At 38.9% G+C, this 15,863-nt stretch overlaps 1 protein-coding gene across 2 annotated transcripts in view; it reads right to left on the reverse strand.

The window, feature by feature from the left end:
• DOCK2 (dedicator of cytokinesis 2) overlaps positions 1-10,917 on the reverse strand; it is a 203,938-nt gene extending 193,021 nt beyond the window's left edge. The window contains exons 1-2 of one of the 2 annotated variants that reach the window (XM_074883292.1): positions 10,713-10,917; positions 444-527 (exon numbers count right to left, since the gene is read on the reverse strand). In XM_074883292.1, coding sequence (XP_074739393.1) covers positions 444-527; positions 10,713-10,755 — 127 coding nt within the window. In that variant the 5' untranslated portion in view covers positions 10,756-10,917. The remainder of the gene's footprint in view (positions 1-443; positions 528-10,712) is intronic. The other variant, XM_074883294.1, reaches the window with a different exon arrangement.
• Between the last annotated feature and the right edge of the window lie 4,946 nt (positions 10,918-15,863).

The raw sequence follows: 15,863 nt of genomic DNA on the forward strand, positions 1-15,863 counted from the left end.
TTCAGAAATGTTTCTATCATGCTCACCTACAGACTACTTTAACATACTAGATTTCCATCTTGCACTATAGGATGATTAGAGTGCTGAATATCTCCTAGCAACAAATATTTAATTTAGATACAAAAACGTACTCCATTAAAACTTCAATCAAATCTGATGTAACTTCCATCAGGTATATTACAAGCTGGCATGAATTTCACAAACTCTACATTCACCTTGATGACTTCCTCATTTGGTAATGACTTCCCAAAAAACCCACATGAACTGTGACTGTTCTGATTTTGGCTGTCTAAAAATGAACAGGTTCTTCCTCAAAAATAGAACACCACCACCAATACAAATAAGAGCATTAGACAACTAATGTAACACAGAAAACTGCTGTGAAGTAAAAGGATTGAGTTATTCACACAGAGAAACCTGTAGCCTGAAGGCAACCGACTTACCTTCACAGGACTCCAAGATATGGACCACATCACCAATCTGTAGAGGTAGTTGTGATATTCCTGTGCCTTTGAAATTGTATATAGCTGAAAAATTAAAGGATGAAAATACTGTTTTTCAATACTGCCATACACTACAGTTAAACTGAAAAACACATATGACTTCTGGTACTAGGATAAATACACTAGAATAAACAAACAGAACCATAATTCTGTCAAGCTTCATCCATTACCATTACATAATCTCTTTTCTTGTGAAAATGCAAAGGTGTTGAAAATGGCCACTGCTGAAAATAAAATAAAAAAACCACAGCATATGCATGAAAACAAGATATTCATAACGACTGCTCTGCACAAGATTTAAGAGCACCTATTTAGATGCAGGTCGTCGATACATACATGCTCATTGTGCTGGAGAATTGTTAGTCTACTGGTCTAAGAATTTAAGTGCACAGTTTACAGAAATTTATGACTACACTGTTGAGAAGGGGCACAGAGACACATACGAAAACCAAATTTACTGAATTCTTTCCTGGGTTTAGATGCTTCATCTTAACATGAAACTCTGTTTCATATGGAAACAGCAGAAAGTTTCATAGTTTTCTGTATTTAATCACTCTGAAAAGAACACAGGAGCAGTGGAATTTAAAAGTCTTCTAATCAGGTGCTTATCTATATGTGGTTAAGAAACAGCTAAGTTTCAGAGAGAATTCAAGAAAACCAGCTTCTTTACTAGTTTTTACATTCTAGGGTTACAGGATGTGGGCTGCTACAGTAAGCATTTGTTTCTGTATATTTTTTCTTCTTGAGCTTGGTTATAGACTTTTACAACAGCATTACAGAGTAGAAGTGGTTATTGAAACTAGTATCACACAGGGAAACTGATTAAAATGTGTAAGCCTGAAACCACAATTAAACTGTACAAGTAGGAACAGTACACTAACTACTAAACATGACCTCTGTTGTGCAGTAAAGATTTCAGTCAGCAGTTTTCTTCCTTTTTTCATGACAGTGTCCCAATCCAAGCACACATACAGAGCATCCAAACTTGCAGTATTTTGGACTAGGGGGAAACTGATCTGGAAAGCTGAGCCTACCTTCAGTATATTCCTGCATTCCTTCTGCTCCCCACTCCAGGCTTTTAAAGCAGGATATTCATCTCTGCTAGGCCAAAATATATACTAATGACATGTTTTACTTACAAATTTTACTTAAAATTATGTTTAAAATCTCAGATTAAAGCTCCTTTCATGAAAATGCCTAAGGTAGGAATGTAGACCTAAATAGATTCATCCTTTTCACTTTTTCAAGTGTTCCATAAATTGTGTTTCTTGTTTCTTTTGACATCACTATATTCATTGTATTTCTGGAACAGAAATTAGGAGGAATTTCAGGTTTAATTAAAAGTTTTGTTGGACCAAAAATAAGTTCTTATTTTTGTTGTCATGAAGAGTCCTTCCCACCAGTTCCTCCTGATTGGGTAGAGCAGGGCTTGAATCATTAAACATAAGGAGGGAGAAAAAAAATAAGAAAAAATAACTTTGATGTGAGGCTCTGCTGTCCAGATTTAGCCATTTTTTCAAGAGAATCTTGAAGACACTTCCTCAGTGATGCTCAGAGAACTGCCTTAGCTCAAACGGAATCAAATTTAAGGAGTAGATGTGTAGTTATGTTCTGACTGGCTTCATTTCATTAGTCTTGACACAGATGTCAGCAATGGAAGATGGCAAACAACCATCCTGAGTTATCGTGATGTTTAAAGAGAGTTTTCCACCAGAGTGTTTGGTGGAGGGATGAGTGGGGGTGTGCTCTCACTTTTCTTGAAATGTCCATACATATACTTTATACTTCAAAATACACACTGCTCGACTTCCAGTTGTATTTGTCTCAAAATATAGACACAAATTACTGAGTCATATGTTCACATTGCATATTGGTTTTGTTCTCTTAAACACTTCATTTAAGAGCAATTAACATATTGAAAAGTGCAGTAACAAACTGACAAAGGAAGTGGCTATCTGAACTAAGACTTTTCTAAATGACTAAGTGGAAACTTAATGTGAGAGGTTTTACTGTAGAATTTGGATTGTTTGGTAGGATGGGTTTAACAAATTCCTTTACAAAGTTTTAAGCTATAGACTTATCCAGACATTTTATAATAAAAATTATGTCCCATATACCATTGCAAAAAACTCTATAAACAAACAACCTAATACCATCAGCTACATCCAGATGTATTATTTACAGCACCTGACAGCTTAACTATTACATCTGCTAAATTTTGAATTATTAGCTGTGAATGAAAATTTGACTATTGTGTTCAATTATATCTTCTGTCAACTGTAACTAGTGTAATTTCCCTTACAAACTGTGTCCCTCTTATGTTGTGAGTATCACCTCAGACTTCACCAGCCAAGAGGAGGGTTCCCTTTCCTCCTGCCTCTGTTGAGATCTTCGGGGTTGTGTGTGTGTGGTTTTGTGTGCACAAATACTTATTTCATTTATTTTGCTCTTCAGAAATAGTATATGAAAAACCTGTATTGACTTAACGTTTTTTTGGTAGGAGACTCACAACAGATTGGTTTTTTTTAAAAAAATAAACTCTCCAGCCAGTAGAAATAAAGGCCCCTTCAAATGACTCTGAAGAACTTTCTACCACTCCCGTCCCTGGCATCCTCTATCCCAGCCATAAATACAAAGTGAGACAGTATCCTCAAGGCACAGACGGTGGCTTGCTTAAAGACCCCAGCATTCATTCTAAATCCCAGTTGCAATTGTTGACCTCAGGAGCAACTAATGTCATGGCAATAAGGTTAGTGGGAGAGATTTGGATGGCATGTGCCCTCCCCAGCAGCACCAGGCTAAGGCGCTCCCATCAGTAGCATACCTGTACACAGACGCTGTCGGATTCTCCCAGAACAGCACAGAGCCTGCCCAGGAGCTCCAGCCTTAAGGCAGAGTTCCTAAATATGGACTTAACAGTTCATTGAGAATATAGTTAGCAAATTCCCCCCCGCCCCAGATCAGCAAAGAATAAAAACTTTCTTCTTAGAACTCATTGTAACATCAGTGGTAATTTTATAGCAGGACACACACACATGACACACAGACAATAAACAAATAAAAACCCAATGGAAAAGCCCCTTCAGTTTCAGGTGTTTGTTTTAGTTCCCTCAGGAGATGAGCTGAAAGCCAGCACACCACAACAACCGTGCTTCAGAAAGCAAGCCTAAAAAATACCAGGTCAAACTGCTAATATAAAAGATTTTCCGCACTGAACTCTGCTCAAGCACAAGGTGGACTTTGAACTGTATCTCAGAAAGATGGAAGTGACTCCCAGCATTCCCCTGAAGCATACCCAGAAAATCCATTCTTGTTCAGCCACACAATACATGATGTAAATACAGTTAACTCTAAGAAACATCTGTGTCTAATTCTGCTATCACTCCTCACACATTCAGCCACCCAGAGCATCAGTGAAGACATCTACCAGTAGCCATCCCAGTAGCAAGAAATGAGTATGAATGCTGAAGAAAATTCCTGTTTCCATTTAATTCTTACATATCTATTAAAGCCAGAGCTGTCAGATATGATAGGCACATCCCCCCCACTAGATAGATATGTGTGTATGCTATTGAATATGTATATGCATGGCTATGAACCCTGTCTCATTAAGTCACATAGCTATATACATGTTTTTCAAAGTAATGAAAATCTGTAGAGAACATTTCTCTTGACATTCCAAGACACAAGGTAAATGAAACAGTCACTCTTTGTTCAAAGTAGGATTCCTCTTAAAATATAAATTCAACCAACCACAGATTGAGACAGAAACACAGTTATAATTTTATGTCCTCAATTTAGAAGATGATAAGCAAAAAAAAAAAAAAAATTTAAAAAATACATTGTATCTCATTTGGCAACATTCACACACAAAACACTCTAGAAAACTCACAGTAATCCAGGTAACAGAATCCCTTCCTCAAAAAGCTAGATTTCTTCAGTATTCATGTACTTTAAAAACACAGATTCTTGCTATTTACATGATTAGACTGTAAATTAATGCAAGATGGGAATGGTGAGCAAGGAAAATCCCAGACCTGCAACACTGAAGCCACTTATTATCCTAATCTTCCTACTTGTCTTTCCTGCCTGTTTTCCTTCACGTGAAGTACCTGCCCTGTTCTTCATAACAAATACAAGCATTACATTGTTTCATTTTTGAAACTCACCTTTTAGTAATAAGCCACATTTCGAGTTGGTTTTCTTGACTACTTTCCACCCTTCCACTTAAACAAAATTCTTTTCAAATTTCCAAGGTATAGCTTTGTTGAACCAGCTCTTAATTTCACTTTACCATAATAGGAGGACAATCTGGAATGTTCCCTATGTAGTAACTCATGAAGCAATATGCATATTCAAACAATTTCTAATGAATAGCCTCAGCAAGAATCCTATTCCATTTTACTTTTAAAATATTACAGCTTTACCTTTATGAGCAGCAATATAGAAGTAGTACCTTCTTTCCTTACAGATCAATTCTTTGTGTTCAGTTACCATTCCCTTCTCATGAAACAGGATGAAATTACTCAGCAAGGACACTGACAAACCTCATGTGAAAATGTTATGCAGACCTAACAGGAATTTCTTGACTGCTGGAAAGAAACCTATAAAATTTGTGTTCCAGTATTCTGAGTTAAGGATCTCCCCTTAAATGTCACAGAGCAAGCGTGCTATAAGGAACACGACATGTACGCATTTCCAATGAGCATTTCAGAGGTCTGAGACATGAACCAGAGCTCAAGGTGGGTTAGAGACTAGTTTAATTTATTGGAAACCATGCTCAAAGGGTAGCCCTTCAGTTCTCAGACAACTGTTATCTCACGTAACAAATGAATACAGATTTCTTCACATACTTAACTCTGGAGGCAGCTGAAAGGTTTAGCTGACTTTAGCAGCTACTCTTCATTCTTAAACACAATAAAGCCAGTATAAGAACCAGGAAGTTCTAACATACCCAACTAGTTACATGAAGATATTGTTTCTGACTCTTTATCTCTTTGTAGAAAATAGTAGTAGTCATTTTTCTTAGAAGTCTTTATAAAGAACAGAGTATCTAACTATACGTTTTCTTTCTCATGAAAGATTGTGGATAAAGAGGTGACTTCCCCAGCTTTGTCTTCATCTTACTTGTTTGTCTCTTGCAGTGAGCTATACTTCACCAAACTGCTGTTGTTTCCCAAGCAGACAGAACAGTCTGTTGGGTTCAGGGGCTGCACTTCATGAAGTAGGCAACCTACCCCGAACAAAGCTCTGCCGCCTTTACAGCTCAAGCTACATAGATTTCACATAGACGTAAAATAATTTTTCAGAGGTCTCCAGCAGATGAGATCAGACAAGCCAGTCACAGCCCTTCGCACTCAGGTTGAGCATGTGCTTTTCTACAGTTTCAGAGTCACCCAGTCCTCTCCTCCCCCCAACTTACGCTTCAGACCGACAAATACCCATTTTCAGATGCAGCAGTAAAGGAGTAAATCTGACACTTGAATTTAGCATTCCAACATAATATTTCACCAGCTCATAGCTTTTTCACAAATGTGATAGTTTCAAGGCCTGAGCAGATTTCAAACACTTTTTATCTTACACACTACTAGGAAACTGTCATCCAAACCCACTAGCCCACCATGACTTTTCTGTCTTGTACTGTCTGTAAGAGTAGCATACATTTATGCTAGGAATGCTTCAGCACTAAGAACAAGCTTCATGTGTGAAAACAGGTGTATGGTTCTCAAGTGCAAAGCTGTATATCAGCTATCTGGAGTATCCTATTTAATTAAGTAAAACACCAAAGCAGGCACACGGCCTGCATTCTGACATCACCAGGAATCCCAGCTGGGACTCTGGTCTTCCAAACCTACTCAGCATCGTACTGCTCACCCAGAGGTTGGGCCAAACACTCTCAAGCTGAAACTCTGCTCATCAGTAGAAACTGAGGGCGTCAAGCACTCTTCTAATAAAAGCCTTAAAAATTCAGCATGAGATTTATTCATCGGAGACTTGAAAACAAAGATTTCCAAAACATAGAGGACAAAATAGTCCTATATGGTCAAAAAGCTTCCAGTCTGTATTATTCCAAAAGCTTTGGAGTTTGTCTCAGCAGACTCAGTTTGCCCATATTTCTTGCTTTTCCTGAGACACAGGAGGCATGCTTACAACAGACCTTAAACTCAAAAAGCACTTTATTTATAACTATAGTTGTCAACACCCCATATTCCCAGCCTCATTGCTCCATGGGTTTCCTATTGTTAAAATTTAGGAATTACACTATTTGTATTCCAATTTTTAAGTGCATAAGTTTATTAAACTTCCAAAATCTCCTTTGAACACTCTTGCAAAACTATATCTTCAGTGTGACCATTTCCCCGATTGATGGGGGGGATGGGCAGTATGGGACAGGACAACTGATTGTGGTGGTATGTGTGTGTTTGCTTGGGGTTTTTTGTTTTGTTGGTTTAGGGTTTTTTTAGATTATTCTGGGTGAAAGACTCTCCCACTATTCTTACAACTTATATGATGAAAGAACAAATACATTTAGTTTCCAAGATAAATAAAGGAAACTAAAACAAACTGTGAGCCAACAGCTTGGCTAAGACAAAGGAACTCCCAGGTATAAGCTATAGTTGATTGAATTTGTAGTTATCTATTAACTTAAAGCAATTATGCAAAAACAGAAATGGAATGCTCCCTACTGAAGACAACCTACAAGTTACATGTATGAGTACCTATATAACTAGTATTCTATTATTGTTGGAAAGTCCAGGTGATTATTGTTCTCATTTTCCCTATTCTGCCTTGCAGCAGAGTAAACCACAGACATTGCTATGACTATGATTTTTTAGATACAAGTATAAAAAGTCTTGTAATACAATGTTTAACAGAAAAAGCTTCTTTAACCCAGGAAACAGGCTTGGGGTAAGCAGAGAAACAGCAGGTGATAGTACTACCACCACACATGATGACACAGCTTGCACAGACTCTTTTACATCAATATCATCCATGTGCTTGTGGCCGAGACGAGCAGGGGAGCAGGCACAGGGTAGCTGAAATACCCCAAGGTCTGCAGTGTCAGTTCTCCCCACTGACCTACTCTAGATCTTCAATTGTGATATTCTGTTTTGGACTTCCCACTGGAAAGCACCATCATACCTACCCTTCTTCAAGGAGCAGTTCAATACGCATGCAGGACACATCTAAAACTATTTTTAGAGCAGTGCAATAATCGGTTATGGCAGCTACAGGAGAGGGAATGTATATTCAAAATACACTTGACAAAGAGCTACTGTTATTTTGGAGCTCTGATATGCTTTGTATCGTGGATTCCTTAAGATCTGGTATCTGCCAGCCACAAATTTAAAAACCTAAATACATTTACCCAAAGCCTCACAGCCATAAAACTTCAGTAGCCATTTCTATAAACAGTAGGCCTAATCTCATTTGCCCGTTATTAGTCCTGTACGGGCAAGGTTGTGGGCTCTTTGTTCTTGAGCAGGTTACTTCATGGCTAACCAGGTTTGCTTTATATTCTATGCATAGAAAGGAAAAGGTATCATCTTTGAGAATGATCTGAGCATAAAGCAGAAGTCCACCTGCTGCTTCACAAACTGGATATATCACTTCCTTTACCTATTTAAAAGAAATTTATCAAAGCTTTGATAAATTTGTTGTCTGCTTTTAAACACTAGCAAATTCCTTAAAGATACACATAATCAACTGCACTATTGCTTATTTGGTGCACTTGATAAACCCTTCTCATTATTCACCCTCTCTGCAGATTTCTTTTAGTCAAACAGTGGCTGTTTGCTTCTTTGAGATAATCTCAACAGTAGGTTGTCGTCTTAATTTGTGGCAAGCAATGAATTTTAAAAACTTGAAAATAAATAAAAAAAAAAGACGGAGTGTTATTTTGCCCTTGTCTTCACTCTTCCTGACACAAAATTACATAACACTGATGTCCTTATATGACAGCAAGTTAGTCTTTCAGTTAGTTCTAACCCCTAGCTCACAAGTTACAGGTCACTGTGTTGGCACCTGAAAACTTCCCAAGTCTCAGGACTCCTCATCCACATGATACAACAGATTGCAGAGGATTCAGTGAAGTGTCTAACATGAGCAATCAGACTTCTTATAACTCCGGTCTCTGTTTTAAACCCAAAAAACAGACTGAAGGAGGAAACACTCTTATCAGGGAGATGGGTGAAAGCAGGAGAAGCAGTATGTGTAGCAGACATTTCAGAAAGTGGTACCTGTACATAGCAGGGGTGGCACTGGTATCACCCTACGAACCACACATAGTACATACTCTCAAGTGAGTGCCACAGCTGTTAGAGCTGACAATATTTGAAAAGCAAGAACACTGGTCCACTGCCAGACCAAATAAAATCTAGTCCTGAGTTTTTAAAAACTCATGAATTTGTGTTGTCTCTGAGGCAGTTCAAACTTAACAGTATCAAAATAGTGCCTTTTTTTTTTTATATTTTAATTTTATGCACTAAAATAAGTGTTCGTAAGTGATTCATTTAAAAGCTTACTATTTTGAAATAAATATTCTTAGATAAGAGGTAAAGACTACTGCTATAAAAAATTGCATATTCTGAATATTGTATTTTAAGTCAAACAGTGCAGTGAATTGTTCAATCAAAACGCATTGTAGCATTCATGAAGACAAACTTCACTGGATTGTCATTACTTAATAAAGTAATACGCATTTCACAAGATGATTTTTATTATGTGTGGTTTGCTGCACCTCTCAAATACCACAGACACTACCTTATTATACTAGCTTTTGTATTCTCGGTGATCATATTAGCTATGAATTACAAACAGGCAAAATTGTAAACAAAGCATGGCCAACTGACTGCTGAACAAGTGACAGACAGATTGCAACTGGGCCCTTTTCAGAAGACAGGCATTCAAACCCAGTAGGTGGGTCCACTGCAGGGGTACATGTATAAAAAAAAAAATCACTAGCCTTTATCACACTTAACATCAAGTCAGGTTATTTGGCCCCCATAATGTTAAAATTATAGTGCAAGAAGAATAAGCCTTTTTTGTAATTACACAAAACTCACCCCGACACAAAATGCTCCTTGTAAAAAGCTGCTACAAGCAAAGCTTGGTTTATATTATTGCTGTGAATAACTGATTAGTATCTTGTATTTTTACCCATATGCAAGATAACATCTGTAACTAGTACAGGGATACGGAGACCACACCCAACAAATCCAGTTGTATTCTCCCAAATCAGAAAAACACCTGCAAAAATTAAGTACATTCTACTATTTGTAAAACCGAAACAGAAAAATATTTACACCCTTTATTTTGTAATATAAACTGCCACCAGAACAGGCTACTTGCATTTCACAATTCTGCCACTGCTGCACATGGGAGTTGAACAGGAAGACATTCTTTTCCTCTTATTAATTCCTTGATGATTCGTTTTATTTCATGAAGTCAGTTGGATCATTTTTTTGTTTTTAATGCATATCACAAAATTCTATGGCTTTCTTAAAATAAATAATGTCTTTTAGAAGAATTTGGGGATTCCAGATTAATAACTATGCACTACTTAAAACATAAGTACAAGATTAACTGTCTTCTGTACTGAGAACCTGCAGTTAACTTCAGCAGGACATTTTTTTTCAAGTGCTTCAGCTTTGATTCCTAATTTTAAGGCTTTTTTTAAAAACAGCAATTCAGCCCTCTGTGCAAGTTAACATCATTAATTTTAAGAAAAGGTGAACTTAGAGGATGACTTTCCTTCCAAAAAGTATGACTTACTAACTCATATAGATTTTTCTGTAACACTAACCTCAACTTAGTCTCTCAGAAGCAGCTGTAGGATTCCCCTTCCCCTACATTTGCTCCCTATAACTTTTTATTATACCACTTCCTAACTACTTACTATACAACATGCTACTTATTCAATCCGTTTCTAAAATATCAAGGTGGGAAAAGCTGCATTCCTGTGAGAATTCAAGATTTGAGAGAGGTGGGTGGATGTGGTGGAAGGGTTACATCTCCCAAGCTGACACTCTTGTACTTCTTGTCATTCTGTTTAAAAGATTAAAACTTTGTACAGAATTGATCATTTCAACTAAGCCACCATGGTGAAGTGGAGGGTGTCAACTCATCACACTAGAAAAAACACCTGCCCACATCCTGTTCAGAAGTTATGAAGACAAAAGTCAAATGGCAGTCTATTACGTTACATACCCACGCCACTCTTCTGGTCTGTCTTGTGCCATCTCGCCATCATACATGAATCCGTGAGGCTCCGAAGGACGCCCACCACCAAGGAAACCAAGATTTATAGGACACACACTTCAAGATGGGTGACAAACAAAGGCACTGGAAGCGAGATCTGTCTCCCAGCTGCTGTCACAGAGGACGAGCGGGCAGGCTGAGGCAGCTGCGAGGGTTCTGTGAGATTTGCTGCTGGTCTGAGCTTCCTTCCTCTTTTCTCAACTCAAGATACTGTACCCAGTGTCATGGGGGAGGGGAATCCCAAACCGGGTGCTCGTGTTGCATGATACTGGCTGTAACACATCAGCAGGCAAAAAGGAGCGAAACCACCCCAGTTCTCTCCTGCACCACCCCTAAACTTAAGAGCTGAGCTGGAAGGCTACTGTGTGCAAAGCCCAGCTACAGTAACGATCTCTAAACATTGGTTAGTTCCGTTCTGAAACGCCAAGGGGGCCTTATTTCTTAAATGGCACCAAAACCTGATTCTAAACATTTGACTCCACAAGACACTACATCTTAAGAACTGCTTTCTTCTAACCTGTCCTGGAACGGGGATTTGTTTTCCATGATAGACTAGCCCTCGTAAGAGAAATGAAATTAAGACAAAGCCACAATATTTCAAACCACACCCATTCCTTTTTATTTCTGTCATTTCACCCTTGGAGGAAAAAGTAGGAGTTTCTCTTTATTCTCTAAACAAAGCAGCACTTTCTTAGACTTACTGTCAAGACAAAACTTCAAAAAGCAATTATTGTGTATTTACAGCCTTTACTTTCACAGGCTTCTGTGTGAGCTAACCTACATAATGACATTTTGGATGGGCAAAGATCAAGCCAAGTTGTTTGTAATTTGGATTAAGGACAACATGCCAAATTGAGAACAAGTATGTCACCTTCATTCAAGTTCTTTATTTACAGTTTGGAATTTAAAAACAAAACCAACACAAAGAGACAATGCTTTAAAAGATTTACTGGGGGTTTTTTGTATCTCCTGCTCAGTAGAACAACTTCGTGTGACAATCCTGTCCTCTGGACTTTACACTGCAACTTAGCCATCATTGTTTATCAAAACTGTTTAGCAGTGCTGTGCTACATCCGTCAGGATATTTTTGATAACATATGACATGTCAGTTCTTCATTTTAACCAGCAATCATGAGAAGCACAGACTGCCAGTCTGTCTTGTTGCACATGGAATTCTGAAATCTATTTCTGGAGAAAAACCACCTTCAACTCAATCTCAGATTTCCTTGAATTGCCCTAATCTTAACCATGTCTACATACTAGTTTAGCAACAGGATTTAGCTAGTTATTTTTTTTTTAGCTAGCTATTTTTCCCCCTAAAATAACATTGACATTCATGTTATGTTTATTAAAGCAAGCTCAATTCTGAGGAACTCGCATCATTTCCATCTACAATCAGCTTCACCTAAAAGTCCTAAACCTTTCTTTTCCATGGAACACCCACTTGATATTCTTTATCTATCAGAAAAAGATTTTGAGGCTGAACCATTTAATTTTTCAGTTTACTATGTATTTTGCGTAATAACTTCCTAACCAGCAACGTGTTCCTTACTTGTCTGAACCCCTGCCACAGCAAATCACCCCTTCCCATATACTATTTGGTCTAAAGATCATGACTTGCATTTATTTTCTTGTTCTACATTGCTCTTCCTCATTATGTTTCCCTGTAATACAAAAGTCCAGAAGAAAACTGTTCCTTTCTAGCACTCACTTAAAAACATGCTTTGTCATGTAGGTATAGTAAGTCTAAATAATACAGTACTACCATATTTTGAAAAGAAATATCTGAAGAAATGATAATACAGAAATTTCACCTCCAAACTGGGATCCGATTTGCAATACTTTTCTGATGCCCTGAATCTCTTCCATCTCAGAGACCTGGTTCTGCAAAGAGTACAAGACATCTAAATACCGCCCTGTTTGGACACAGCTCTGTCCCCAGCTCAGCGCTCAGCCCCGCTTCCTGCCAGCGCAGCTCACCACCAGTGCCCCGACTCTCAACCCAACCCTCACTGCTGCTCCACCTGCCACCCCTTCCCCCACCGCCGCTCTCCGCCCTGCACACATCTGCTGTCGCTTCCTCCTGGCATACTTTCATGATGATGCTTTTGCAACTCATTAGCTACTAGCACCTACTACTTTTCCCATAGGTTCGCTAGAGCAATGGCCCCGTCTGACTGCCTGAAAAAGTTGTAGCTCTAACTTCTAATAAATGGACTGAACAACATCTTTCTTTAGCTTTAAGAGGAAATTGCATCCAGAGAATCAAGTACGCATGGTAACCCAAAAATCCTGTGTTCCTATAGCAGGGGACAAACCCCAACATGGGGCTAGACAATTAAGACTAATAATAGTTATGCTCTTTTTCAGTGGAGGCTTTTATTCCAAGTATTTGTTGGTTTATTTGTGTAATTGCCATTCCACATTACTAGTCCACAGAAAAGAGACAGAATAATTAATCACTCATGTGCCCTACCATCTTTTCCTTAAGTTTTTTTCTAGGCAGAAGGTCTTTAACAGGCAAGCAGAAGATTCCTTGCTTCCACAAAAGATAAAAATCTTTCTGCTTAGGGAACTCACAGGCAGAACTTACCTTTTTGGGGGTTGAGGAGCAGCAGCAGGGACAGGATTCTTGGTTCCTCTAATATTGTGTCGCAGTTTAACCCCAGCTGGCAACTAAGCCCCGCACAGCCGCTCGCTCACTCCCCCACAGTGGGATGGGGGAGAGAATCGGAAGAGTAAAAGTGAGAAAACTCATGGGTTGAGCTAAAGACAGTTTAATAAGTAAAGCAAAAGCCATGCATGCAAGCAAAGCAAACCAAGGAATTCATTCACCACTTCCCATGGCAGGCAGGTGTTCAGCCATCTCCAGGAGAGCAGGGCTCCATCATGTGTAACGCTGACTTGGGAAGACAAACGCTGTGAACATCCCCCTGTCCTCCTTCTTCCCCCAGCTTTACACACTGGGCATGACACCATACGGTCTGGGACATCCCAGTTGGGGTCAGCTGTCCCGGCGGTGTCCCCTCCCAGCTCCTTGTGTCCCCCAGCCTGCTCATCGGTGGGCTGGGGTGAGAGGCAGGAAAGGCCTTGACTCTGTGCAAGCTCTGCTCAGCAGCAACTACAACATCCCTGTGTTACCAACACTGTTCTCAGCACAAATCCAAAACACAGCCCCATACTAGCTACTGGGAAGAAAATTAACTCTAGCCCAGCCAAAACCAGCACATATTGCTATCAATTCCAGAAAACAAATCTTGTACAATGCTGACTACCTAATGATCAATTTTTAGCTATGCTGATTTCCATTATACAGAAGAATTTAAGCAGAATACAGCAGTTGCATTTAACTGGGTTTAACTTCTATCATATGCCAAGATCTGTGAGCATAGTTGCAAGAAAGCAACGGATGCAACAAAACAGAAGGAAAAAAGAAAATACGCAAAATGTTTTCATGTTCTTAAAGACAATACTTTAAGTATGTTATGGTGCAAGAAAGCCTCAGTTCCAGACATCTTCCCCCACCTGCTAGTTATAATTCTGCAAAAGATTTGTAAGCATGCAAGTATTACCTAAGATGCTAATGACTACATACTCAAAATAAACTACAGCAGTCCAGGTAAAGCAGTAGTATTTGGGGGTAACTAGTTAACCCTAATCAGTTTTATTCATTTGTTGAAATGACATCCTAGTTTTGTTTGTAGCATTAATTAATAAGTTGTTTCCATTTAAACAAAAAATTCCTAAGTGTCATATGCCAAGTAGCTCAACATGTAATTGTCTCAGTAGACAATCAACAGTTCAGTACTCCCATTTAAAGTACATGCAGCCGATGTCAAGTACCAAATGTTCTCAATTGTGTACATTAGTCATCTTATGCTGTTGGCATCTCAGTGTACAGTGACAGCAAAACCTAAACCATTTGCATAAAAAAAGGTTTTCTTCTAACATTCTGTAGCATTAAAAGCATGATTTCTTCCATGTAGTACTATTTAAGTTCACATGTGTAGTCGACATCGAGAAGAGTAAGATTTCATGGATATATGTTCGCTTCCTCTAGTACCACGAAATATCTTCACAAGAAATAAGATATTCTCAGTTTGTGTAGACTTCATTAGTAAGACACTTAAGGATTTGGATAGTAAATTTCTTAGATGAAGTGATACAACTAGGTTCTGGTTGTATCATGTAAATGATGCACGGATTTATGATTATTTTGTTCAACAATAGCAGTAACAGCCGCCAGGCTGTGCCTAAATTTAACTACGGAGAAACAGGCTGATAACAAGTTCAAACTGCATTGGAAAGTGACAAGCCACATCTGCTCTTTTAAGTTTACTTTCCCACATCTTTAGTCACTTCTGCTGTCACTCAAAGTGTTACAGTTTAATGTTTCTTGAAATGAGTGATGAGCTAAAGCCACCCACACGCACAGTCACAGTTACCAAAATTCCAGGCATCGCTTCTCAACTGGCACAACTGTAAACGAGCATATCCAAACAGTTGTCTTAGACAAGTACATTCAACAGATTCATAAAGACACATATAGGTAGCAATTGCTCCAAGAGCTACCTACAAAGTTTTATGCAAGAGATGGTCCTGCCCCCCACCGCAAGCCTGTAACAAACGCCACGGTGTTTCTACAGATGACGACTTATCTCGAGACACTGGATTTGTAAGGTACCTTTGTACATTATCTGGAAGCGTTCTGGGGGTGGTGGTGGGAGAATTGCAGTCAGCGTCACTGCTACAGTGCAAGCTGCCAAAGGAAACGGCGACTGGACTAAAGCTAGAATACACCAAATACAACAGTTTATACAGCGTGTTCACTTTTCCTATCTTCATGCTGACTAGCACCATCTGACACAAACTGGAAGTTGCATCTCTTTACACAGCAAGGCATGTCAGGAGTCCTGGAGTCCAAAGCACCAATGGAAGTTAACATACAGCAGATCAAGTCATCACATCTAAAACCCACTGGGTTGTAAGACCCTCCCCCGAGGTATTTTTTCATAATGGATTTAAACGGAGAAGTCTTAAAGAGCTTTCACCATAACTACCTTTACTTAGGAAGTGGCTAACCCGTTCACTAGAGGGAGC

The sequence above is a fragment of the Strix uralensis genome, chromosome 14 (genome assembly GCF_047716275.1).
Source record: "Strix uralensis isolate ZFMK-TIS-50842 chromosome 14, bStrUra1, whole genome shotgun sequence".
Lineage (NCBI taxonomy): Eukaryota > Metazoa > Chordata > Aves > Strigiformes > Strigidae > Strix > Strix uralensis.